At 46.6% G+C, this 26199-nt stretch overlaps 1 protein-coding gene across 4 annotated transcripts; it reads right to left on the bottom strand.

Annotated features, from left to right (window-relative positions):
- On the bottom strand, positions 1–22750 carry HAO1 (hydroxyacid oxidase 1). Of its 4 annotated transcripts, XM_041473955.1 has the most exons (9): positions 22283–22750; positions 21996–22189; positions 15184–15335; positions 8571–8826; positions 5522–5697; positions 4951–5042; positions 2255–2413; positions 1913–1982; positions 1–1542 (listed from the first exon to the last, which is right to left on the bottom strand). In XM_041473955.1, the coding sequence occupies exons 2-9, from the start codon at positions 22130–22132 to the stop codon at positions 1472–1474; spliced, it is 1113 nt and encodes a 370-aa protein (XP_041329889.1). In that variant the 5' UTR covers positions 22133–22189; positions 22283–22750; the 3' UTR covers positions 1–1471. The 4 variants fall into 4 exon arrangements, with proteins under 4 accessions (XP_041329889.1, XP_041329888.1, XP_041329890.1 ...); XM_041473954.1 differs by having other exon boundaries at positions 21996–22750; XM_041473956.1 differs by lacking the exons at positions 21996–22189; positions 22283–22750 and adding an exon at positions 17848–19060.
- Between the last annotated feature and the right edge of the window lie 3449 nt (positions 22751–26199).

Raw genomic sequence — 26199 nt, 5'->3', positions numbered from 1 at the left:
CAGATAAACTTTATTTTGTTGCTACGCAACTCTCACACAACAGACCATATTCTGCAGTAAATAAGAGTACAGATTTTACAACTGGAGGGCAAGCATGTGGCCTTTTGGGTTTTCTCCCCATTTCAAGTTCCAGCCCCAGCTTTAGTTCCCATTATAATATTCCATCATTTCATTACAAAGCTGCCTCCAAAGCTCAGTAAGGGATATTTCAAACCGAGCAAAGCGGGAGAGTCAGAATGCACGAGGCTGATGGGAAACAAATGGTGGAGCTGGTGATGTCAGTGAAACCATGAAATTAAGGGGTTTTTATCTTTTTTGGTCTTCTTTAAAAATTAATATTAAATTTTCATAGCAAGAGATTCAAAACCTGTGTAGCCTTTCCCTGCTCCCTGTAAAACTGCCACACCTGCAAGGGAGGTGAGACAGGTGAAGAGCTAGCCTTGGTTTTACCTAAGATGAGAACAGTATAGTCTTACCTGCTTTATTCTTTACAGTTGCAAAATTTCTCCTGAATTCAGTGGATATTTGGGTTGTTCAGAGAACAGAGGCACAGATCCTGCACGATCCCATCATGAGCAGAGTGAAGAACACCAAGATTTATCTGACTTAAGGGTGTGCATGGAAACTCAACAGAGCCACTAGGCCCTTCCCAAGTCATGGGTTAATGCCTCAATTATTCCAGTTTTCCTTTTGCACATGGATGCAAATTCTACAAACTCTCCCAGGCAGCATCAGCCTTCCCTTGCCACTATGGGCAAATTAGTCCAGGTGAAAAATGTGACTCGGAGCTCCAGGTGGATGCAGCTGGCACAGTTTGGGCTAGAGGGATTTGCAGTAGCCAAGGATTTGATGTGCATCCAATGCACGAATGTAACAGCTGTCTGATTGCAGAGGGGCTTGTGCCACCATAGAGGCTGGATTTCCCCAGTTTTCCCCAGTTTTGCTTTGCTCTTTGGTTCCTTACAACAAAGAGTCCTCTGGGCTCCTACAGCCTACGTGCCACAAGCCCAGATGCTTATAAAGTCACTAGGGAAAGGACATTCTGTTCATTGGAAAGCAAGATTTAATCTCTACAATCTACAGTCTAGTTTCTCTAAACAGTGAGCAAGAAGCATCTTTTGCATTTTAAATTTCAGCATTTCTGTTTATAGTTTCACTTTAACAGCTAAATTACTCCCAGGCATGGAAATTAATTATCAGCATTTGTTGCAAAACACCTTGAAGTTTCTATGCTGGTCTTGTATAAAGGCCCATCTCTAATCACACCTCCCAGTGTAGCAGCTTTCCTTAAGAGCCTGAGAGATTTGAAAGCACCTATAAAATTTGCTTTGAGTTCTTTCTTCAACAAGTGATTTCCTACAGAGCAGAGCATTCCCTCAGTCAGGATTGCAGGAGGAGGCCCACAGAGGGAATGCAGTTGGATTTTGTCTGGAAGCACAACAGGCAACGCACAAGGCAAGAGTCTTCAGACCTAAATCTTGGAAAACAATCCTTGATGTCTTCGGATCAGTGTCCTGCCAATTTCTTCTACTCTCCGGCATCCTGGAGGAGAAGTTGCAGATCAGTTCAAGCCCCTGATTTTCCAACCCACTCTAAGCCTTTTCTTTTTCTGCCTCATAAAAATCTCCATTCTGTCAGATGAAATCCACCCCTCAGCGACCAAAGATTTGCCACTACTTTTCTATGGATTTATTGGTCTTCTTGTGGAAAAAAAAAAAAAAACCCAAAATAATGTTTTCACCTAATCTACTCAGTTTCCCATTTATAAGGCAGGGATAACAAGTCTTTTTCCCATTTCTCCACAGACTAACCTGTTTAGATTGCAAACATTCCCCTCATGCAAGTTGCTATAGCATCTTGCCTGGGGCAAATGAGAAAACGTGATTACGGAGAGGAAATGTCAATGTCCCACCTGTCAGTGCCATTGCCAGGCGAAACTCTTCCTTCAGCATCTGGAGAACTTCTTTTACTCCTTCTTCACCCTGGGAGATTAGGAGACAATGTGAACTATTGTGTGCACATTTATGTGTGTAGACATAGACATGTATACATGTGCCAAGAAAGGTTTTCTGCACAAACATAAATCCTGAGGGTTGGTCACAGCAAACAGCAAATCAGAAGATCTGGATGCACACAGATGCATCACACACACACACTCTCCTCTGGGCACACAGACACATGCATGTGCATTTTAAAAGGCTGAGCAGTGAGTCTAGGGATCTGAAGTCATGCATTTGAGCTTTCCCTCACTTACTTGATAAGCCAGTCCCCAGAGGACAGGTCTCCCAACGAAAACAGCTTTGGCACCAAGAGCCAGTGCCTTGAGAACGTCCGTGCCTTTTCTCACCCCACCATCCAGGAACACCTCCACCTTCCCCTCCACAGCCTCCACGATTTCAGGCAAGACATCAATCTAGGAGAGAGAAACCAGGAACACAGCTTGGCTGCTCCTGAAACCCTATTTATTTTTTGAGCCCGTTCTTACACATAGGATCCAAGCTTTACAGCAGCTTAATGAGCAGTTGCATGCCTAAATATATACACCCAAATAACACAGCTTTGTACTGAGAACCAGCAGTGACTTTGCAGGGTAGAAGGTACATACAAAGGTCAGATTTATTTGGAGAGTCACATAAACAGAATGAGAATCAGCAGGGTCTCACAAAATGACCATCTGACCCCATGACACATATCTGACACAAGCCAGTATCTGATTCTTATGCAGAATATATCAAACAGCAGCACTAAGGAAGCCTTTTCATGGTGTTACCTCCCAAACTTCCAGTCTTCACTAGTTAGGGGATGAAATTGGATCAGCTCACTTTTTAAATAATCACCTTTGCTTCCCTGTTTAAATTTCCCATTCATTTATCCTGAGGGCCAGCTCAGGAGCCCAGAGGCAGGCACTGTACCTACAGACAAGGAGTGAGAAAAACACATGCCTGGAAGAACTTAGAGTTGGCTGAAAATTTTTAATTAATGCATTTTCCCTTTTGAAAATGCATCTAATTACAGGAATGACTATAGAGAAAACTTCTTAATGTGAGATAAAAATAACTTTCCTCTAAGTTTTGAGCAAGGTGGGAAGTAATTTCTTTTAATGCACATGTATGTTGCTTCCACTGAGCTCTGCTCATCCCCTTTCTCAGCTTATCCCCTACACCAGTGATACAAATAAGAGGGGGAGATATTTTTACTGTTCTCAAGTAACAAGTGTGTAACCAGGGAATTAAGCAATTCTTCTTGCCATGCAAGAGGTCCCAATGAAAGGATGAGCCTCCTGAATTCAAGCCTAGAGCATTAATTACAGGGCAAATTTTCCTACAAGGCCACCTAAATAGTTCCTATTCATGAAAATCAGGAAAGGAACTCCACCAGAAGCCAAGTATTAAGGAGACTGGAAACAGTGTGTGGAAGTAAGACAAAAGACACACAAATTCACATCTTTCAAATACGGATGTAATTCATTTCCTTTCTAATGGATAAAAATGACGAGAAGATGGGGGGAAAAAACTTGAAAGTGCACTTTGTTTTTAGATTTGGATTAAAATTTTCTTGAAGTTTGGCACTTGCTGTGATTTTCCCCCTCCCTTTGGTTTTGCTCTCTTGCCAGACATATTTTGGATCTATTTCCATATCCAGAGACCACTTTCTACATCCTGACAAACCGTACCAACATTAAAGTGCTCTAATAACTAAAGCATGATGCAAACCGTAATTAAAACATCGATTTCCTCAACGTGTAACTAGACACTAGAAATATTGACCAGCTTGGGTTCAGCTCACCATCTGAAACCCCACGAAACTGAAGCAAATTATTATGTTTCTAAATCAGAACCATTTAACATGACCTGATACAGATTCTTTATAAAAACAGGCATTGTGAAGTAGTGTTCTTTGTACCATAAACCCAGGGAACACACCAGATTTAGCAGCTCTCCTCTGCCCTGTGGTGTGGCAAAGGAGTAACTCCTAACAAGGAGTTTGCAAATTTCTCTTCTGCTGCGGCTGTCAAAAATTAATTTGTATTTCTCGAGCTCTCAAGGGTTCCTCAAAATGATGTTTTTAACAACCTTATACATTGTTGCTGTTGGATTACCTCACACGCAGGCTTGTCCAAGAGTTTCAAATACTCCCAGTGAAATTGGGGAATACTTTCCCAGGAGGTGACAAGAGGACCTGTTCCCCTCTCCCTTCAGGGAACCATCATGGAGAACAGGAGGTTTTTCATCAAGAACATATTGGAAATACTCTGAGAGGCACAACTGGGCTTTGATTCCCCTCCCTTTCATTCTCTTTTTATTTGTGCAGCTTTCCCACACCAAATGAAGCAAGATGAGTGATGACTGGAATTTTGGGGTTTTTCCTTCATCCTGAGCACATACTTTTTCATTTTCCTTTACTTCTTTCTTTTTTGCCGACGGAGAAATTCTCAAATCCCTTTCACCTTTGGAAAAGTCATGGGGTAGCACGACAAGGAAAAGGAAAAACTGTAATTTAACCACTCTCTCCCTTTTCCAAAGGTGAAAATACTTGAAAAGAGAAAAATGGAGAGTTTCATTCTGCCTTTAGCTGTTCCTTAACTGCAATTTTTCAGAAGCCTCCAAAGAATATTAAAAGAGGAAAAACGACCCTAATACAACCTTCAGTGTGCTGCAAATGGCAACGAGGGTTTTTCAAAAATGAATGAAAAGAGAGACGTGGAAGAGGAGAGTGGAAGAAAAATTCTGAAAGATTTTCCAATTTGATCTAGCAAAGAAAGGCTGTGTCTAACTCAGAGTATGATGTGACATACATAGAGAAGTGGAGAGAGGTTATTACTATGGCTCAAGGCATAGAACACTTTCTAGGTTTTTCCTCTAGCTTCCACATGTTCAGAGAAAGCAAACAAGAAGCCAAAAAGGCAGAGAAAATTAGAGATTACTGGAGCATATTGGCATCAGTACTCACTGTAGCAGGGACCCCATCAAGCTGTCGTGCTCCATGATTTGACACCAGGATCCCGTTTACCCCAAGCTTTACAGCTTCTTTGGCATCATCAGCTAGGAAAAAACCCAAACAGGATGTCTCCTTCCATAAGTGGGAGCTTGTACACACCACAATCAGGGAATCACTGAGAAAACCATTGTCAGCTCATGCAAAGCCACCTTAGGGCTTCATCCTTCCAAAGCCTCGCCTCAACACAGAAAAAGGTTTTATCTTTAAGTAATAAGACCAGAAAATTAGCTTGAAATGTTGGAGCAGAACATTTTATCCCTTTGGATCAGCAGCCAACTTGGTTGCTAGCCCTTATTTTCTCTATTATGTTCCAGAACTCATCAGTAAGAAATTCTTTTGCTGAATGATTTTGTCCACTGCAAAATTACTGGCATGATGGTGTTAATGGTGGCGTTGGTGACAACACCCGGCACTTCTTTAAGCACCTGCTCCCACAGACACCTTCCCTGGCGGGCTCCTGATGGTGCAGGAGAAGGGACAGCGTTCCCCCTGCCCTCCCCTGGGAAGGAGCAGGGCTACCCACCCCTGAGGATCCCTTTCAGCACGATGGGCAGCGAGGTCAGCCCCCGCAGCCACTTGACGTCCTCCCAGCTGACGGTGGCATCGATGGCCTCAGCGACGTACACAGCCAGCCCGCTGTCGTCTCCAAAGTCCTTCCCCGAGGAAAATGCCAGCTCACTGCTCGAGAAGTTCTTTAAACTAAGGTGACAAAAGACACAGAAGAACAGTGTGAGGAGGATTTGCTGTAGTCACAATGGGTCCCGAATGCCAGCATTCAATATGGCTGAGTTACAGCTTTGCTGCACTGCAGGGCACGAGCAAAACCAGCCGGTCCCAGCAAGTCAGACCCCACTCCTCAGTGAGCCAAAACCTCTGGCTGACAAAGCATTTGATAATCAACACAAGCACTGATCTTTAATGTCCCATCCAACCCAAGCCTTTCTATTGTCCTGTGATGGTTTTGTGATAAATCTGGGGCGAGTTTCTCTGGCCCAAGTCTGACTTCTATAGCAAAATAAATAGGGTTGAGTTTTGTTTTTCGAATCCAGGGAATTCAGCTATGAGAAGAATAGGGGATCAGGGAGGAAATAAAGTTTTCTTAAGGTCCATGAAACAGATGGATGTCCATGAAGCCTTGCAAAGAATTCAGAATTTTCATCTGTCCAATAAGGCCAACAAGCCAGCCTGTTTACCTTGTGTCCCTTTTGTACATTTCCTTGTAAAATATAGGGCTGAAAAGGAAGCTCATGTGAAAACATTGTTGTTACTTGGGTTTTTCAGCAACAAAATCTCACAGGTTCCAGCACATCCACGTCCCAGTTGCCCTGCTCTTCTGAAACTGTGTCCTGTTCCACATTGGGCTATTTAATACTCACATTTCACATTTTGGGAAGTGCATGAGTGTTTTTGCGTGGAACCTGGCTGGTTTCACTGCTGATTTCATGCCTGCAACAAGCAGCATTTCACATGGCTTTTCTGTTCAGCTCCAGGCCCAGAAGCAAATGAGAAAGGAGCAGGCTCTCAGCAAGATCCAGCTTTTCAGCTGTTGGTTTGTGGAGGGTGGGGTGCCCAGAGAAAAACAGAACCATGGATAAGATTATATAAATAACTGTTGTTTTTCTTGGCCTGCAAAATGCAGATCAACACTTGGATGAATGTTGCCTTACATACATTTCAGAGCACAATGGCACCTTGTTGTTGCTTTGAAACTTTGTTGAAAACCCGAAGCCAAGAAAAAGTTATCACATAAATGAGCAGAGCCCCGCGCTAGGAGAGTTTCACCGCGGCCTCTGCAACAAAGCACGGCCCGAGCAGCACTCGGGAATCTGCAGTGATTAATTGGAACCTTTAAGGATTACTCCAATTTCTCGTGATTTCATCCTGTTCACTCGAAACCTTGTTGTATTTGGGCAAATATAACAAATACATTTGGGGTGGGGTCAAAGTGCAGCAGAAACGCTCTCCCGCTTTTCTCAAAGGTCTTTGGGTTCTTGGCCTTGTATTCAAGAACTCCTCAACCCCAGGCCTTAAAATTCTATTGCCCCTAAAAAGTAAGCTATTTTAACAATTGCTTAATTTTATCTTTTTTTAAAGGTCAGTGTATATTGATAATGTGTCAAACACAGATCTCTAGCACGATTACAACATAGGGCACACACATACCAGTGTGGTACATTTTCATGTTAGGTGCATTAGGGCTTTTTTGCTTTCTGGTGCTTTCCTCCTAAAACTGTACTTTAACAGAGAAATGACAGCAGAATTCAGGTTCCTCTGTCAGCTTTCCTCTCTTAGCTGAAAGTACAAGTGCACAGGGGAGAGCCAGCACCCAAGCTCTGGAGGGGTTTGTGTCAGCAAGGTAGAGAATCAGATTCCCTGCAGAGCCCCATGGCTTATCCTCCTTTTGAACAGTATGGAAATGAAGAAAAACCTCTTGATGTGAGATTCTTGCTAAGTACACATTACTTACAATGTGTGCACTGTATAACACAGCAGTCTTCAGAGACATAGGAAGAACAATTCAATTTCATTGATAATATTCAAAACTAGCTTTCACCCAGAACTCACCTCAAAGTTTATCTGCTTCAAAATACATTAAGCTGTCTTTTTTTCTCTGTCTATTTTTATGTTCATTTGCATGCTCTAAATAATTCTAACATGTGCCATGTAGACTGTGGTTGTTACCAAGATCTACATGCAAGAACCTTGCAAGAATTTTAGCTTGAAGTCCTGGATATCCCATCAAGTAAATATTCCTCCAGCCAGTCCTTGGCTGCTAGAACTGTGCCAGCACTTCAGCATGTGTTTATCAGGGGAGTCTCTACAGTTTATCAATTCATATTTACAAAAGGCCAGGCAAATCAATACCCTTAAACATCATTGTAAGGTTAAAATTCTGGTTTAACTCTGTTGAAATTGAATTCCTCATTGGCCCTGCAGTGGGGAGGAAATAGAGTTAGTGCTGAAGTCAATCGTGATGTCACAAATTCTGAGACATAGAAAACGTCCCAAAACACACTGTGGGGTAACAGTTGCCTTCACACAGAATTTAGGAAGACTGATACCTATATGTTTCTGTATTGGAGTAAAAGAAGAGAAAGACTGATACCCATGCATTTCTGTATTGGAGTAAAAGAAGAGCTGAAGTTGCTCGAAAAGGGGCTCTGCAGTTGGTAGTAACATGGCCCTGGACCCAGAGCAGTCATGGGACAACAGAAGGAACCATAGCATCTTTTGGAAGGGAGTTTTGGCCACAAAGTCCAGACCCTTTTGGATCCCAGCTCAACATCACAGCAGGTCACTCCAGGCTCTGCCCAGCTGAGGTTTGAAGACAGCCAAGAACCCATTGACACAAGCACACAGAAACACCCCACGTCTCTTACTTCAGCAGCCTGCAGCCTCACCCTGCACCTTTCCCAGCTTGCAGAGAGCCAGGAAAGCTTTGTTTCGACCCAGAGCAGATGCCAGCCCGGCGGACACACCAGAGCTCCACAGAGCCGTTCCCCAGCGCCATCCTCTCCCGCAGCAGCCCGCGGCGGCCGCTGGCCCTGTCCCACGGCCGGCAGCAGCGGTACCTGAGGTGCGGGGGCAGCTGGAACCTGTTGCGCACGTCGGCGAGGCGCCGGCCCAGGTACGGCGTGTCCACGGTGAGGAAGATGCCCCGGTAGCCGGCTCTCTCGGCGCGCCGCACCAGCGAGGCCGTCACCTGCCGCTCCTTGTAGGCGTAGAGCTGCAGCCAGCGCAGGCCGGACGGCGCTGCCGCCGCCACCTCCTCGATGGACGAGGTGGCCCAGGAGCTCAGCATCATCCCTGTCCCCACGGCCTGGCAGGCTGCAGGAAGGGAGAGAGAGTCTCTAAAGCAGCAGCATTCCAATACATGCGTTTAAGGCTTCCACGTTTTTGGATGTTGCCACGTTACCTCCCCAAAATCGCCCTCCGCGCCGGCTAACCTCATACAGATGTGTTTTCACGAAACTATCACTTATTCTTTTTGGAGTAATCTGTCACTTATTGTAAAATAAAGGAAAAATGCGCTGTAGAACTCAGAAATATTATAGAAAGCCTTGTTTTCCTTGGTCTACCACAGTATGCATATTTTTAATGTAAATGGACCTCTGTTTCAAGACGTCATCCCCAGCCCATGGAGGAATTAAAAAGTGGTCTTTATGACAACATTTTATTAAATAAGGATTACAAGCCTCTTGGAGTGGAAACTTATGAACAGCTTATTCAAACAAATTGGTTACACCCTCCCAGGGCCACCAGCCAGTTTTCCCTCACTGGAAATACAGCAGCAATCACCCAAACCTCTCTAGTTTGTAACCATCCCGTTCCTCTCCTTTAAACTGCTGGACATAGTTCCCTCTACATCGGGAATGCCGCGAAGCCGGGAATTGCAAAACCCTCGCATCAGATAAGGGAGAAATGTAAATGTTATGGTTCAATCTGCCTTTAGGTATCCATTTATTTCCATTTTTGCCTTTTATTCCCATGTTTACTTCTATTGCTAAAGGAAAAATTTAGTTAGAAACTGCACAATAAAACATTTTTGGTGAAGAGAAGATATAAATCATGGGATACCACAATATCCTTTCAACTTAGTTGCACATGTAGCAACAGAGAAAATAGTGCTTTTCTCTTATTTAAGATCAGGTTTAAGCAGTTTGGTTCAATGAGAGTTCAGGCATCCCAAACGGGGTTATGGCATTTTCATGCAAGCATGCTCCCAAAATTCCCCTTGTCTCTCCTGTAAAGTTCACAGCTCTCTGGTGAAGCACCAGCTCAACGCACGCAGTTTAGATCACCCAGGCAAATCCAAAGTTCACAGACAAAATCTTTCAGGGTTTTAGAAATTCCCAGTTCCAGTTTTGGTCGATCTGTCCTTGATCTTGATAATTTTAAAGCTTATTTTGACAATTTTCTAGACTTCTAAAACCATGAGATACAGAGGCCTGAAGTGCTGCCAGGTTTGGTTGGGGTTTTTTTCTACCTCAAATTAGGTTTCTCTAAAAATACACTCCAACTTCTCACACATTTAGCTGCAGTTGAAGAAAACAGAAGCAATTCATTTCCTCTAACAATTATATTTTACACTTCACTTTTGGGGTGCTGCAAATTATTTATTATTTCAAATCAGTCCTATTACAGCCATATTCCCACAGGATGCTCTTGCTGCAATAAGTGACATTTGCCAGAGTTTAAGCATGAGATGTTTTTGTAAACCAGCCTTTCCTCATGCCATTGCATGCTTGCTTTTAGTTGCTTGTTTTTTATGGGTTTTTTTTCCAGGTCTTCCTTTAATCCTGAGCATTGCCCAAAGGACACGTTCTGGCTCCTGCTGGGCTCCGTGACAGCGCAGAGAGCACAGCAGCAGGCACACACAGCAAGCTGGGGAAGTCCATGGCACCACAGAACCTAAAGAATCTCTTCCTCATCCCTAATCCAAACCTGCCCTCTGGCACTTGGAAGCCGTTCCCTCTTGGGGAACTCAACTGAAGTGTTTTACATAGCAACCAATGGGACAGGATGCACTTGGGAGCTCCAGTGGGGAACAGAGCAGTGACCTTTTTTAGCCCTTTTTTCACCCTGAAGCCTCAGAGCATCCTCCCCCCATCTGGTGGGGCATCAGTCCTTACATGTTTTGGGAAGGGTACAGGATTTGTCCCTGTGGGCAGCTCAGAGGAAGAATACTTCAGGGAGGGCACTGGAGAGGAGCCCAGCTCAAGCTTGCAGATTTTGTCAGGGTTACCTTGTATGGGAATGGGAACTGCTTTTTTCCTCTAGCTGGGCAAATTCCCATCATTTCCCTTTTAGGGGCATCTCCAAAGCCCAGCAGTCAAACTGCCCCACTGCAGGCGTTTTTCCCTGAATCCAGAGAATCCACTGTCCCCAAGCTAAGGGCCAGAGGACATTCCTTGGGATCAACACCATGTCCTTTTGGCACAGTGGTATTTCTCAGGAGCAGCAGCCGTGTTCTTGGAGCTGCATCTCCTGAGAAACAGAGTTGTTTAAAGAACTCCACGTAGCTCTCTTGACAAACCACACTTGGCTGAGAGATCCCTGTCAGCCTCTCCTCCCTCAGCCCTTACCAAACCCTGCGTGAGAGCCATGCCTGCCATCCCCTCGCTGACACAACGTGTTTTGTCAGCTGTACAAGAGGGCTGGAGGGAAAGGGACATGCGGCCAAAATGGATCTGGGATCTGCCTGCCATGCCAGGCTGCCTGGGCACACTTGCAGCACTGAGTCCCCCAGCCATGCCACTCTTGAGGGGAATCCAGGCCAGGTCAGCCCAGGCCACGCTGTCCCACGTGAATATTGTCCTCTCCACGACTCTGGAGTGACATTAATTTTCATATCTCAAAATCAGCCTCATCTTTCGATCACCACATAGGTAACAGGTGGGTACAAAGTCCCACTGCTTTTGTGGCTGAGCACAAAACATAGCAAATGGCCAAATCCCTCCTTCCAGACACAGCCACGTCTGATGGGCAGAAGAAACCCAAATCTCAGTGCTCAGCACCACAAAGAGAAAAAGCACAGTAGCAACCTGTTAAGAGCCAAAGGAACACAAGTGTTGCTGCCTCTCCAGTGGGAATGACAGAGCTGCCAGGAACTGGGCTAAAACAGGGGGATAAAACAGCTTTGCAGGCAGCACTCCTGTGCTCCGTTTGGCAAAGCAAACGGCGCAGTCACGTCGCAGGTGATGGTGAAACCCTCCCTGCGTCAGCACGGCCTGGAGAGGGGTCTGAGTGCAGCTGCACAGGGCAAACACAAAAACTTCAGCCTGAGCAACTGTCAGTGACAGCTCTCAAAAGACCCGGCCAAGAACACAGTCGGGTTCTCAGCCTGGTTTTCAGCCATTCATGGAAAAGCCAGGCATTGCAATGCTGCTGTGAGGTGAAAACAGGAATTTAAACTACCCATTAAATGCAGTATGGAATAAGCAGGAATATAAACACAAATGTCAATAAAAAAATGCTATGGATCTGTTCATAATCAATTAAGGTTGCAAAAAACCTCAGCTATTTCTTGCTGAGCAGCTGGATGGTGCACAGGACTTGGAGCCAGTGTACTCGAGGTGGGTCCTGTTGACACGGGGATCACGTTGGTTTGCAGGCACAGCACGAAGTCAGGGTGGCAAACAAATGCCTTGGCATGGAGGAACAGTGACTCTGCTGATGGACAAGCAAGAGAAAAAGATCCCATAGCATCAGAAGGGTTCTATTGAAAAGTGTTTAGAGAACAACCTTTTGCTCTTTAGTGGCTAAGATTATTCATCGAATTTGGCAAATATTTTTAGTCAAAGAGGTTGAAATTGGAATGGTCAAGGATGAGAAAAAAACACCTAAGTCAAAATGTCATGTGTTGATCTTTTCAAAATGGAAATGTTTTCTCCTGAGCTGACACTTTTGTTTCAAAACAGAACTATAGCTAAAAGCATTAGCCAGTAGGAAAATGAAATAAAACATTATGTTTTGGATCAAATGAAACATTTCAGTTAATCCAAAACAATTTTCCTCCCAATTTTTCAGTCTCTACTGAACAGAAAATCCATTCTTTGGAAAATTGCCACATACACTGATGAACTACAACTAAAATGCCAGGGAATATACTTGAAGGAAGACCTAGAAAAACTGGGACAACTGCCAAGGTGCATGAAATTGTTTCAAGGACAAGAGAGCTTTCTCTGTAAGGAAGGACTCAGACAAATGTCAGAGAAAACTGAGGAGCAACCTTATTACAGCCTGCAGAGACATTTTTAAATATTCATTTATTATTTTCAAGTCTAGCTAGCAGGAATGCACGTAAATCCAACACCTGGATTTGAGGCTGTGCAAGGTTTGACCATGACTGCAGTTTATGCTGCTCAGAGTGGGCTCACCTAACCTTTGGAATAACTTCCACTGTGCTGGCTGGCCTGGCACCAGCAACTCTTAAAATGACAATTGGATGTTTTTCCTAGAAAAGATTCTTTGCTCACAGAAAAGAACTGCCCATGAAGGGGTGTTTCAGGTGAGCTGACGGACCCTGCCCTGTTCTGGGAAGGTGCACACCCTCTCCACCAGCTTGGCTGCTGTGGGACAGCATCCCTCAGGAAGCAGCAGCCCCCAAACCCTGACAAGCCCCAGAGCAAGAAGCTGTGAGGGCAGGGAGTTCTAAGGGACACCGTGACACGCCCTTGTCCCCAGAGGGGACATTTCCCTACAGCACAGGGGCAAACCTGCCGGGAGAGCAGAGCAGCTCCAAGGAAGACAACTCCTCAAGCACTGTTCTCAAAGCCCGGGAGCTCAGGGAAGGAGCTGCCGTTCTCTCCTCGCCAGCCTGCTCTGCAGGGCAGCGTGCTGTGAGCCAGGATTAGCCCTGGGGGTTCAAGGCAGACTCGTGGCACACAGAGAGGCTCCCCTGGGAGCTGCTCTGCCCCACCACGAGCCAGGGCTCTGGCTGGGAAGGGGCAGCACTCCGGCCACGCTGTGCCTCTCAAGGATCATGGCCACGGCAGAGGCACCACCCCAAAGAGCACTTCCTGCACACCTGAGCCAAGAAAAGCCAGGCTTATGGAGCACGCCAGGCTTTGCAGAAGCCACAGACTTCCTTGGCTTTGCAAACCGGTGCAGCTGAAGCAGAATTAAAGTAACCAACAGTTTGCTCACTTAAACTCTGTGCTGCCTCTGGAACAGAAGCTGGATGTGGCAAACCCCCTGATCCCGAGTGTCCTAAGTTTAAGAGAACCCTTAAACCAAATGTGTACTTTACACCTAATTCCTGTCATCTTATAAGGTCAAACCAAAAGCTTGGCACTGAGTGCCCCTCTCCTCCTCTAACAGCACAAAACCAAAGCCGTTTTTTTTTCTCCCCCAAATGCCAATGCAATACAGACGGTGTGATTTTAATACTGCCCATCCTTTGAAAGCAATGAAAAATTCACCAGCTCCAATGGATAAGTTCACTGGACCACACATCGCAAATGATGCCAGTACACCGAGCTGTGCCAGCTTGAAAACCCAGCAACATCAAATGCAATAATCATGTGTTAAAGTTTGCAAATGTGGTACCCAGCCTTATTTTTGCACACCGTTGAGGATTTATGCCTTAAAATGTGGCCAGGCTGCAGCATCAGTGGGAAGCTTTGCTAAGAAACATCCTGAATTTTGTGTTGCAAGTCTCGCTCCCACCATTGCATTAATGTTTGCACTTAATGTTCCAGAGCTTCCCCCCTGCGCGACCCGGCCCAGAAGCGACCCGCGGGAGCTGCCAAAGGCTGGGACAGCAGCAGGCCCTTCCCAAAGCCATCCGAGGTGCTGGAGTGCCATCGCGTGGGGAGTTCCGGCACCTACAGACAGGGAAAACAGCGTCGGCTCCCTCGTAAAGCTCTGGGGAGGGGAAAGCGCGGCCCCGCGCATGCTGTGGAATGGGAGAGGTGTGTTTTCTGCGGTGGCGCTGCAGCTGTGCTGCAGCACATCGCAGCGGTGAGAGCTGAGAGCAGCTCCCACTGCAGGGCTGGGAACTCGACTGGCTTCACACCAGGATCTGCTGCACTGGCCACGGACACGCTGTCAGATGAACAACCCAGCCGTGCACAGGATCATTTCTTTTTTAAATATCACCTATTTAGGTTTTTTACCCTCTTCCTTTCAGCACGGGAGCACTGAAATACACAGCCCACACCTCTTATTCAGATTTGGTGCCATTCTGCAGCTGGAGTTAAAGGAGCAGGAGACAGTTCCCCATCTGAATTGTGCTTGATATCCTTTTGAGCTGCAGCCTTTGTGCTGGCGACATCTTTGTGCAGCTTCTAGCCCGGAGGGGCCCTTAGCTCACTGCCTCCCTGGGATGCTCTCAAAGAGCTCTCTTCCAAGCCAGGTTTTTTGCCAGGCAAACAAAGGCCTCGAGAAGTTGGATGAATTTCTAGAATCGATTATCTAATAGGAAGAATGTTGCTGTGACAATGTTTACAGTTACACAGAATGTACGGATATAGGAAGATAGATGTTTTCTATTTTATATATAACTAATTATTCCCCTCTTGCATCCTTCATTTCCCCCACCCCGTTTCACGGAGAGGGAAACCACACTCAGACGAGTGAAACGGCAAAAAAGAAAGGCAAGAATCAAGCCGGCTAGAAAAGCAAGAATCAAGGAGCCCGGCCGGGATGGCCGGCAGGCCCGCCCCGTCCCTCCCCGCTCACCTCGGGCTGTCGCCGTCTCTCCGTGCGGGTGAGCCATGCGCTGCATGGCGGTGGCGGCCACGCACACGGGCACGGCGACCCTCTGCCCCAGGACACGGCTGGACAGGTCCATCACCGACACGTCCCTGAGCACCCGCGGGTACAGCTTCCACCTGGCACACACAAATACACCGCGTTTCAAAGGGCTGCGGCGCGGGGAATCCGCAGCTCCCGGTGGGAGAGGGCAGGCTGTCCTGCTGTCGGTGGGCTGGAACAGAATCCCACCGTGCCGTCCGGAGCTGCGGCAGAACCCCTGCAGGGACCAAAGAGCAGCGAGGTGAAAGAGGCAAAGACCCCTTGAGCACTTCTGGCTGGGATTGTTTGAAAGGAAAGAGAGGAGCTGTAAAGGAAAGGTTCGTGGTGAGCCTCAGCCCCTGAAAGCCTCGGGGCAGAGCTGGGTGCCAGACGCTGTGTGCAGATGGGGAAAGTCACCAGCCAGCCTCCGTTATCCCTTCCACGGACTAGGGAACCAACAGACACGGGATTATTGGCAACACAAGCCTGGCCTGCAGGCTTGGAACTCCCTTTTCCAAACCAGAGCAAACTAAACCACACTTAACCTGAAATTACAGTTTGCTGCAGCCAGGCTGGACACCACATATCTGCACACACAGGAATTTACCTTTTTTTGGTCCCACACAGGAAAACAGCATTAGAAGACCATGATCCCTGTTACAGGATCAACTAGACACCATAATATCCAGAGTTTTATGAGGAGGACTGCATTCCTGGGGATACCTGTGCCATGGGACTTGCCCCATCATCCAGGTGCTGTCACAGCACTGCCACCACTAGAAGCCACAAGAGGGGGTGCAACACCTGGGGCTGCCTCTGGCGGGCTCAGCCAGGCCAAAGCCTCCCTGGATCTCTCACCGAGGCCTCCCTCCCTCCAAAAGGGTTCCCATGGCTCCTGGATTGTAATGACAGAGAAGAATTAAAATATATATGGTCTAGACAGCTGAACTTGAGCAACTGCTCAGCACCAGAATGCTCAAGACTGATAATATTATAATTACCAGCAGAGAGAGAGAACCAGAGCCACTGCTACTCTCCAACAGGGAGTAGAGGTGAGCTTGAGCATTAAAATGAAAATTCAGGGGGAAAAAGACAAAATCTATTTTATAGAAAGATCAAGAGACATTTCCCCAAAAAGCCTGGGGCAGAGCCAGGATGAGACCCACCTTTCTGAAGGCCTGGGGCTTGGGGCTGTGCCAGCTCTCCAGGCAGTGCTCCCCAGGGAGGAGAAGGACAGTTATGATGCTTGGAAGGAGATGTGTGACTGTGCAAGTCAGCTGTGCTGCTCAGTGCCAAGACACACACGGCAGGAACATCTCCTCACACTTGTTTTCATGCCATTGTAGCAGTTTGTTATTTTTCAGGGGAGGATGGGTGAGGGTGGGACAAAGACAACATGACTTCTTTCTCCCCCTTTTTTTCCTAATCCTCATTCCGAAGGCTTCCACTCTGCCCTGAGGTATCTTCTCCCAGAATGCTCAAGACTGATAATATTATAATTACCAGCAGAGAGAGAGAACCAGAGCCACTGCTACTCTCCAACAGGGAGTAGAGGTGAGCTTGAGCATTAAAATGAAAATTCAGGGGGAAAAAGACAAAATCTATTTTATATAAAGATCAAGAGACATTTCCCCAAAAAGCCTGGGGCAGAGCCAGGATGAGACCCACCTTTCTGAAGGCCTGGGGCTTGGGGCTGTGCCAGCTCTCCAGGCAGTGCTCCCCAGGGAGGAGAAGGACAGTTATGATGCTTGGAAGGAGATGTGTGGCTGTGCAAGTCAGCTGTGCTGCTCAGTGCCAAGACACACACGGCAGGAACATCTCCTCACACTTGTTTTCATGCCATTGTAGCAGTTTGTTATTTTTCAGGGGAGGATGGGACAAAGAAAACATGACTTCTTTCTCCCCCTTTTTTTCCTAATCCTCATTCCGAAGGCTTCCACTCTGCCCTGAGGTATCTTCTCCCAGCAAAGAAAGAAAACAAAAACCTGTTTGTAACCTTGCTCATTTGTACAGTCAAGCCCAACAGCATGAAGGATGTGAAGCATCTCCCTCTTCCCCGGGCTCCTGGTTTCTCAGATGGTTCCTGCCACTGCCATCTCACAGCCGGCCTGTGAGGGTCAGTCCCTAGGTGAAAGATCCCTGTGGTGCTTTTGGCTGGGAAGAGAAACAGGAGGAGCCAAAATCCTCCCAGCAGTGCATGCAAGAAAAGTGATGCAATCCTGAGCAGAGATCCCTGCTCACATCCTCTCAACCAACACCCAGTCAGTGCTCCTGACCCAGAACTGAGCATTCCCACAAAAACACCAAGCACATTCACTACCTGGGTATCATAATCCTTCAGTAAAACCTGCTCTTGGCTTTGGAAACTCGGGTGTTTCCAGCTCTGAGTTTGACAGACACTTGAAACCAGGCATTGTCTGGACAGGGAAATGCCCTTCACAGCAGCAAGGAAACCTCCCAGGCAGCATTTCCCCACCACCAGGGCACACAGTCATTCGGCTGCACACAGCACCTGCTTCCTCCAAGTCCTTCAGTGAAACATTTCCTGTATATTTTGGAAAAAAACTTGGATTTTTTTTTTTTTTAATTCATCATCTCCCCATCACCCACATCTTTTTCCAGCCAAGTCCACAGTCGTGTGCTGCAATCAGCAAGTGAGAGTGAATGCATCCTTCTTCCCAGCCGGAAGCGGGAGGTGCCACAGCGGGGAAGGCAGCGAGGGCTCCCGATTTAGGCAGCTCCAGCTAAAAGCTGTTTTGAAGGAAGGATTAAAGGGAAGGAAGGGGGATTAATCTTTTGGGTTCTTTCCTTTTTTCTCCAGGCTCAAAAAATTTTCGGTTTGTAAATTACCTTGCAGTGGGGTAAGAGAGAAGCACTGGCTGCTTTCAGCTGGGAAATATATTGACATTTTCAAACTGCACCGTATTTTCAAGCAGCTCCTCTTGTTCCTCTCCCAAGTTGTCCCAAATCCCCTCGTGCTGCAGGGCAAGAAGGACATTTGGGAAAAGACACACTGCTCAGGCCAAGCCTCCATCCTAAACCCAGCCCAGTTTGCTGCCCTTCTGTCTCCTACAGCTCCACTTCCCTTCAGGGGCTGGTGCTGTGCCAGGCTAAGCAACAGCTGCTTTTCCTTGGGGAAAGTTATCTTCCCTCCCAGCATGTTTTGCTATCCACACTCTTTTTGTGGTGCACTGGGAATCTGAGGTGAAAGACATCACAACAACAAAACTAAATTATTATTCCAAGCTTTCCTTTCCTTTTCTCCCCCTGAACTTCCCAGACTTGTCTGACCCAGTCCACCATCAGCCTTGCTTTTCTGACCAGTGTTTAAATTACTTCCGTGGCCATTTTAATGCCTTTAATTGCTACAAGGTAACAGCACGTTTGCAGACAGCCTGCATTGATGCTGGCACTGCTGAAGCAGCAGCTGCTGTTCCCTGCACAGGACAGAACAAGGCAGCTTCTCCCAAGGCCTCCGGGAATTCCGCGGCAGGGTGGATCAGCAGGAGCCTGCTCCACATCCCCCCTGCCTGGCATGCCAAGAGGGGAGGCTCCAGACTGATTTCCTGAATGCCATCGAGCTAAAGGCAGCCCGACCTTGTCACAAAAATCTCCATTCAGGCCCCTCGCTCCTGTGGCAGCTCGAGAGGGGATTCCAGCTCCAGACAGTCCTGAGAGGACACTGGGCATTCCAGGCTGCAGAGCAAACTCAAGGAGAAGGCAGGCAGGCACCACAGGCAATGACACATGCTCTGCCATCCCAAATCATCCTTTCTGGCCTTAATGCCTCACTTCTGCCCGGGCCATTTGAGAACTATGGATAAGAAATACCTGTCTGGCCTCAGCAGCAACACACCGATGTCAACATCCGAGCGCAGGTTCTTCCCTCAGTCCCAGAAGAGCTGGCAGCTGGGGGAGAGTTGCTGTACCTGGTGTTAAACTCACCTTAAACACTGTCCTTGTGGAGGCAGTTTGCACTCTGGTATCTGATTACACAAAGCACCTCAAGGTCAAAAGGCCAAGACATTCCTTTTATAATCCAATGAGTATGAATTGTGCTGCTCCAAAAATTGCATGGAGTATTCCAAAGATAATGCAGGATCCAGCAACACAACCACCCATTAGGGACTGTTCTTAATGACAGTAGTAATACTAGTCCTTAATAAGATCATTATTTCTCCAGAAATGAAAACATTTGTTGGCCAAAAAATTTAGAAAGAACTCGCAGATGAGCCCAGCACTGGTTTTCCACCCTCACACCTCACCTGAATAATCCTGCACCATAAAGGTACAGGCTAGCCATTCCTGCTTCTGGTTCAGTTTTGTGCTTTCTCTTCTATTTAAATTTATAAATATCTCATAATCTGCAAACTTTCTAAATCAGACTGAACCCTGCAACTAAGCTTCTGACAGGGGAAATCAATGCAAACAAAGCTGAACATACTCCTATCTTTCACAAAATTATCTGACTTGGTGATCTTTGTGCCTCGGGGGTGTAAAGTCCATCTGACTTTATATTTACCCACAAGCTGCAGTCAGGAACAGGCAGGAACACCAGGACTGTGTGAGGGTCAGGGTGAGAAGCACTGCCCCATCTGTAACAGCTGGGCCATGCTTCTCCCAACAGCATCCAAGGGAAAAAGAAGGGTTTTTCCAAGTTCTTTGTGTCAAATAGGCCTTACAAACCAAAATATTGCCAAGTCCTTATAGCAGGTTCTACCTTTTAGAGATGTATTCCCAGAAAGCCATTGCAAACACGGTCTAAGGACTGTTCATGGCAGCATCCCACGTGCTGAGAAAACGGGATCTCGTTTTATGTCAGATAAATACAAAGGGAGGGAGAGCAAAGACACAAACACCTCCCAGCCCCTCCATCCTCACTCTGCTGAGGAGCAGGGACCCAGCACTGAGGGATTTTCAGCCACACCAAATGCCACTGAATTCTTTTAACGTCTCAGGCATTGCTAATGAACATCTCCTTCAGTCCCAGGCTGCCTGCAAACGCCACAGTTTCAAACACCTAAACCTGGAGGGTTTTCTTGAAAATCTGATAGAAGATTCAGGAAAGATGAGGTAAGCCTGAAGCCCAGAGACAACCAGCAACCAGCTCGATGTAAGGAGGTCTCTTATCAGAGGAATCCATCCCTGTGGCAGGAACAGCTTCAGAGCAGAGCTGCCCTTATCTCCCCTGCTCTGCTGATGCCAGCGCAGCAAGGGACGAGCCCAGCTCTTTGTTGGCCTGTCCCTGGCAGGTTTAGATCCCACCTCATCACTATCAGCTTCAGCAGTTACAAGTCAAATGTTCACTGCTCCTGCAGTTTATTGCCTGCAAGTGCTTCCTTGGAGTGTCCTTCCCTTAATGTCTCATTTTGCTTTTATGAGGGCAAGTAGCATCAGAGCACCTGGAAGCATTAAAAAGGTACAATAAAAATCAGGTGAGTGCTACTGCATCCCCTTCTGCTCCTGTTACACTCCTCAGGGCAATCTTTTGGCTTGTGTTTGAGCAGGTGAATTTCTGTGATGGCAGCTTTTGCATGGAGCTAGGAGGTCTGGAATAAGCAGTGGAGGTGAGTTGTCTTCTTTTGACATCATAAAGCTTTTCTATGTGTGACCTTAAGGTTCTGACCTCTGAGATCCTGCTAAATGAATTATCACAGAGTCTTCTACAACCTTCAACTTGCATCAGATTCCCAGCTGAATGGCCCATAGCCTATGGAAAAGCAACTGGAGCAGTGAGTAGGACTGCAGGAAAGCAAAGCAGGGAGGGAGAAAGAGCAAGGATAAAGCAGGACAATCATGGTTTGGTTTGTTAGGCTCAGAGGAACTGAAGACAAAGCCTTTGCAAAGACAAGTGCAGGGGGTTAAACGTCTGCACCAACACAGCCCAGAAGGAAGGAGATGTCAGCAGCTGTTTGAGCAGCTTGACTGGGCTCAGCTGGGCTGAGGGGAGCTGCCTCCAGCTGCCTCCTTCCCTCTGCCCTGCTCAGGGACATTCGGGAGGAGGGAGCCAACTGATGCGATGCCATTTGTGACACTTCCACTGAATCCCACAGCACGTGCCCCTGACTTTGTGCTGACCTTGTGCTTCTGAGGCTAAGGCTGACCTGAGCCCAGGTTTCTACAACAGTTCAGGGGATCAGTCCAAGTCAAAACTGGTTTAGAACAGCTGCCAGCATTCACAGTATCTCCTGGCGAAGGGCTGACCTCCTAGAAACCCCTGAGCACAGCTGGGCCACCCAGGACTGAGCCCCGGCTTTCCCAGCTCGCCCCAGAGCTGGGAAATGCAACTCCTTCCTGCAGCTCTCACTGGGAAGGCCACAGCACTAATTCAGTTTAGGAGAACTAAGGAAAAACCACAACTGACTAAGGACCTAAAAAGTACAATGCCACCCCAAGAACCCCTTGCTGGCACTGTAACCCAAGATGTAGAAATGACAGTTTCATTGGCTGATTAAATACTGGAGCTGAAAGACTCTGGAGAGAATTTCTGCTAACAAAAGAACCCAAATGAAGGCAAAACTAAAAAGGTGCTAATGGATTTTAGGGACTGCTTTTTGACAGAAATTGTTAGGTGGAGGAGTGAAAGGGGAGAGAGTTGTCCTGAAAAATCAGCTGAGAGTCTTTTTCCTAAAATAGAAAGACATTGCAGAGAAATTGAGTTTTGTTCACAGAGAAAAATCTAAAATTGCACCACATCTACCAATAAAGCAGAACTTACACCCCCTGCCTCCCACCCCAGCCTTCAATCATCCTCCTACCTGGAAAACGCTGCGACATTATCTGCCAGGGTTTGCTGGTCATCCGCCCCAGATCGGTAATAATCGTACACGGACTTGGGCAGAAAGGTTTTAGCATACTCCTCAAAATCTGCAATGCACACTGGCTTGTCAGACATGTCTGCAGATCTCACTAGCTTAGTTTATTCCCACTGCTTTAAACTCTGGAGTTTTGCCTGTAAATCATTAATACGGGACCTCATCAGGAGTCACCTTGTCTACATTCCCCCCCACCCCGCCAAAAAAAAAAAATAAATAAATACACCAACTTCTTGTGTCATATTGGACTTCAGCACCATCTTTTAGTTCATGTGGTCAAGGCCAACCTAAAACATAACAGAATAAAATATGGTAAAAAGGAAGAAAATGAGTAAGCAAGGAAAGAAATACGTAGTTAAACCTCCAGTAACAGGAATGTACGTTCCCCTCTGTCATCCAAAATATCCAGGAGACTGAAAACAGAAAGAGTGTGCTCACACCCAAAAAGCAAACTCTTGATTTAGATGATTTCTAAAAGCAGGTCTCAGCCTGCACATTTAGGGTAACACCTAACACAGGTGAGATTGCAGTTATTCCCATTAGAATCCTGGATTCCAAGGCCAGTTGCAGAGACCCAGCTGCCAGACATCCTTGGGCAAATGGCTCCTGATTTTCAGGTAATTCCATCTCCATAACCCAGAGGGCTCTTGTTATTCCTAAGGAGTCAGATGCACTCACTGGCTGGAAATAAAATCATCTTATCAAAGACACACCCTCATCCAAAGTGTAACAAACTTGGTTAACATTTCTTGTTTTCTCCTTGTTTTAAATTTTAAAAAACATGCAGAGTTTGGAATGGGTTTACAGTAATTGTTTGACAAGGAAATTAAGAATATATTATGTGTATATATTCATTTTCTCAGCTGCAGACTGCACATTAATATCAATTTACACACAATTACACCACGAGGCATTTGTCACATATCAGTGTCAGAAACAATTCAAATGCAAACTGCTTTAACCTTGGCATTTCACTGCGCTTGCAGCAAAAAACCGGGGACACGTCTGCTTGCATTTATTTAAAATTTGCATCATCTGTGCTAAAAACAGGTATTTATCCTGGAGCATGAGAAAGCAAGTGCTGCATGATAGCTGAACATTCTAATATGTGCAGCTGAATTCAACCTTAATGAACTCAAAAGGTTTTTATGTTGGGAAGTTGCAAAAGTTTCTGGAGGCAACAATAGTGTGGCACCACTGTTCCCCTCTCCCCATTTCTATAATGTCTGTATTCTTCAAAACTCTTCGCACCCCGATATTTATTTTTCCACTTAGATGCTTCTCTGCCACATTCACAGGATATTGGTGATTTACTTCAATTGTCATTATTTGCCACTCGGGATGAGAGTTCCTCTTCCCTCCCCTGCAGTGAAGTTTCTCAGGCGCCATCCTTTATGGATCCTCCCACATGTGCCAGTCCCAAAGCCCCCCTGGGACCACTCCACAGAGCTCAGGGGTCCAACTGTTACTGGAGCCTCCAGCAGGATCCACCACCTCCCATGCTGGCTAGCTGCAGAGCTGGGGTGAGGTGGAAGGTGCCAGGATCAGCACAAGGGAAGCAAAACTAAGGAAAATGTGAAATTTAATGTCAGGTCTCCCCAGCACATCTGACACCAACACACACAGCTTCCCTCCAAGTAATTGGCTCCTCATTTTAATGAATTTCTCTGGATGAGACTTTCCTGGCTGCTCAATGAAGCATTGGCTGTCTGACCTTTAACCCTGGAGCCAAGGAATGGCATCTTGGCTGAACAGCCAGGAGCTTGCCCGAGCAACCACGCAAACCTCACTGCCACAGTCCATGTCAAAACCCCAGCAGGGTCAGGGTAGTGTGAACATCCCCTCCCACATCTCCTGCTTCTCCCCTGTTCCTTTAGGAGGAACTACAAACAGAGAATGGGGTCACACCTGGAGCTCAGCTGAACCAGGCTCTGCAGAGCAAACTTTTCACTGTGGTTCAGAAAGGTCAATCACAAATTCTGGAGGAAAAACCCCACAGAGGGTTACTGAACCTTCACAACTTGTGGCTTAGAAAGCACTACTTGCAAAAGCCAAAAAGAATTAAAGACCTAAGAGTAAAACCACAACGTGCTTGTCCTGATGACTGTGACTTGCTAGAAAGGGAGACTTCTGCACAGCACTCCAGTCTGGGCCTGTGTCCTTCTGCAGGATCAGAGAGACAACATCCACAGTCTCCTGTCAGCACACAAAAACCTCTGCAGGGGAAAGATGACCCAGCTGGGACTTTCTCACTTCAGTTAACTGCAGTAAAGATTAACTGAAGAAGTTAACTGCAGCATAGAATTCTAATATTTTAGTGTACAAGCCATTGCCCATTTCTCAAGACTGTTGTGCAAAGCTGTTTTATCAAGTGCCTTACGTAAGTAAAACAGTTATTCTGGCTTCTGAATTCCCCACAAACAATTTCTCCAAATGAAGTCATAAAACACTCGTTTTCTAGAGGGTTTTTGGACAACATCTCACATCAGTCAAAGCTGAACCAATTCGTTTTGCCCCCTCCAAGCCAGCCAGGAGAACGAACAGAAAATATTTGCAGAGTTTTTACCCCAGCAGCCATCTGGCAACTCCACTGTGGGAGTCCAAGCCAAGAGATGCTGCAGGGATGAGGACAGCTCCTTGGCCATGCAGCACGTGGCTGGAACAGACCCCTGGATGTCTATTTTGGGAAGTGAGCTGGGAAGTCTGGAGCCTGCTGGGATGGCAGAAGAGTGGAGCACTGAGCAGAGGACCGATTCTCCTGGGAGGAGCTGGATGGTTCTGAGCACAATGAAACCAATCCAGGGCAGATTTACAAAGAAGGTCCCAGTGTTACTCTTGTCCCCACAACCACAGCAACAAAGACGTAAAAAGTGTCCTTTATCAAGGTGATCTTGTCATTTCCTGATGTGTGACTGACACTTGGCATGGCCACTTCTCTTTCTGCATCCTCTGCAAGCACGTGAGGCACGGGCCCAGCCTGTGCCAGGAAAACCCATGGTGTGCAGGTTCAGCTCCCACACTGCCCTGGAATCCAGATTAACAGATGTAAAAGTCTGAAGTACCAGCAGGCCCCAAGTAATTCTAATGAGCCATAAAAAACAGCCTTTCCATGTAAAATGGAAATTTAAATGAGAATATTAGGATAACTACATCCCCATTTGTACCCTGTATGTTTAAATAAGGAGCTTTCTTTTCTCCTCAGGAAAGATGAAGTGAGAGTAAAAGCAGAGAGTTTTAGGTGTTTTTTCTAATGGGAGAGGAATGAAGATGTTTGGTTAAAAATAAGTCATCACCACAGTACTCACTGGAGTGAAACACAACTTGTCCCCAGAAGGGAATGACAGCACACACTACTGGGCAGCTGCATTCCCAGAGATGGGACTTACCACTGGTCCAGTTCCAGACAGAAAAATCAAGCTTTTCTACCACTTCAGTTCTCTTCAGTACTTCCTCTACAAAACTAAAGCTTGGATTTGTCTGATTGCTTGAACCTGATCAAAACCTGAAATAAAAATATTTGTAGTAATATTCCACGTGATGTTTTCATGGAGAAAATTTCATATTCTCACGTCACAGAAGAGAACAAGAAGCAGCTGATGAGACAGCAAACAAAATGCTCCCAAGGCTTCATTTGATACCATTCCAACTTCCACTTTGCATCCAGAAATGAACACAGTGGAAAAGAAGAAAAGTAAAGTGAGTGGCAAATGGCCCAGGCCCTGCAGCTGCTCTGTTCTCAGGTAACTCACCTGAGCAGAAGGAATCCAGGTGCCAGATCCAGCAGCTGCCCACACTGTCCAAGGAGGTCACAGGGATGGTTCCTGGCTGTCCCTTCTCCCTCTGCACAGCTGCCTCTGCAGCCTGTTCCTGCAGCACTGCCTGGAATGTGAACCACAGCCTCAGGATGGCTCATTTGGGTCTGTACATTTCTTGCTGGTCTCCAAATCCCAGAGGGAGTCAGCACAGCTTTGGCAGAGTTAGGAGATTTCTCAGGGAGGGGAAGGAACTACCTCAGGTGGAGCTGAAACCTTTAAGGGTCCAGTTAGGTTGTTCTGCCCAGCTCCATTCTGAACCTTTGCAGGGAAACCCTCCAAAAGGAAACAATACATTGATGTCCAGGTTCCTTTTAAAGAATTTATGGACTCTT

This window comes from Pyrgilauda ruficollis, unplaced genomic scaffold (assembly GCF_017590135.1).
Source record: "Pyrgilauda ruficollis isolate IOZ18807 unplaced genomic scaffold, ASM1759013v1 scaffold31, whole genome shotgun sequence".
NCBI classification, from domain to species: Eukaryota; Metazoa; Chordata; class Aves; order Passeriformes; family Passeridae; genus Pyrgilauda; species Pyrgilauda ruficollis.
Note: the sequence above shows the minus strand (reverse complement) of the source record. Positions and strands in the feature narration are given on the sequence as shown.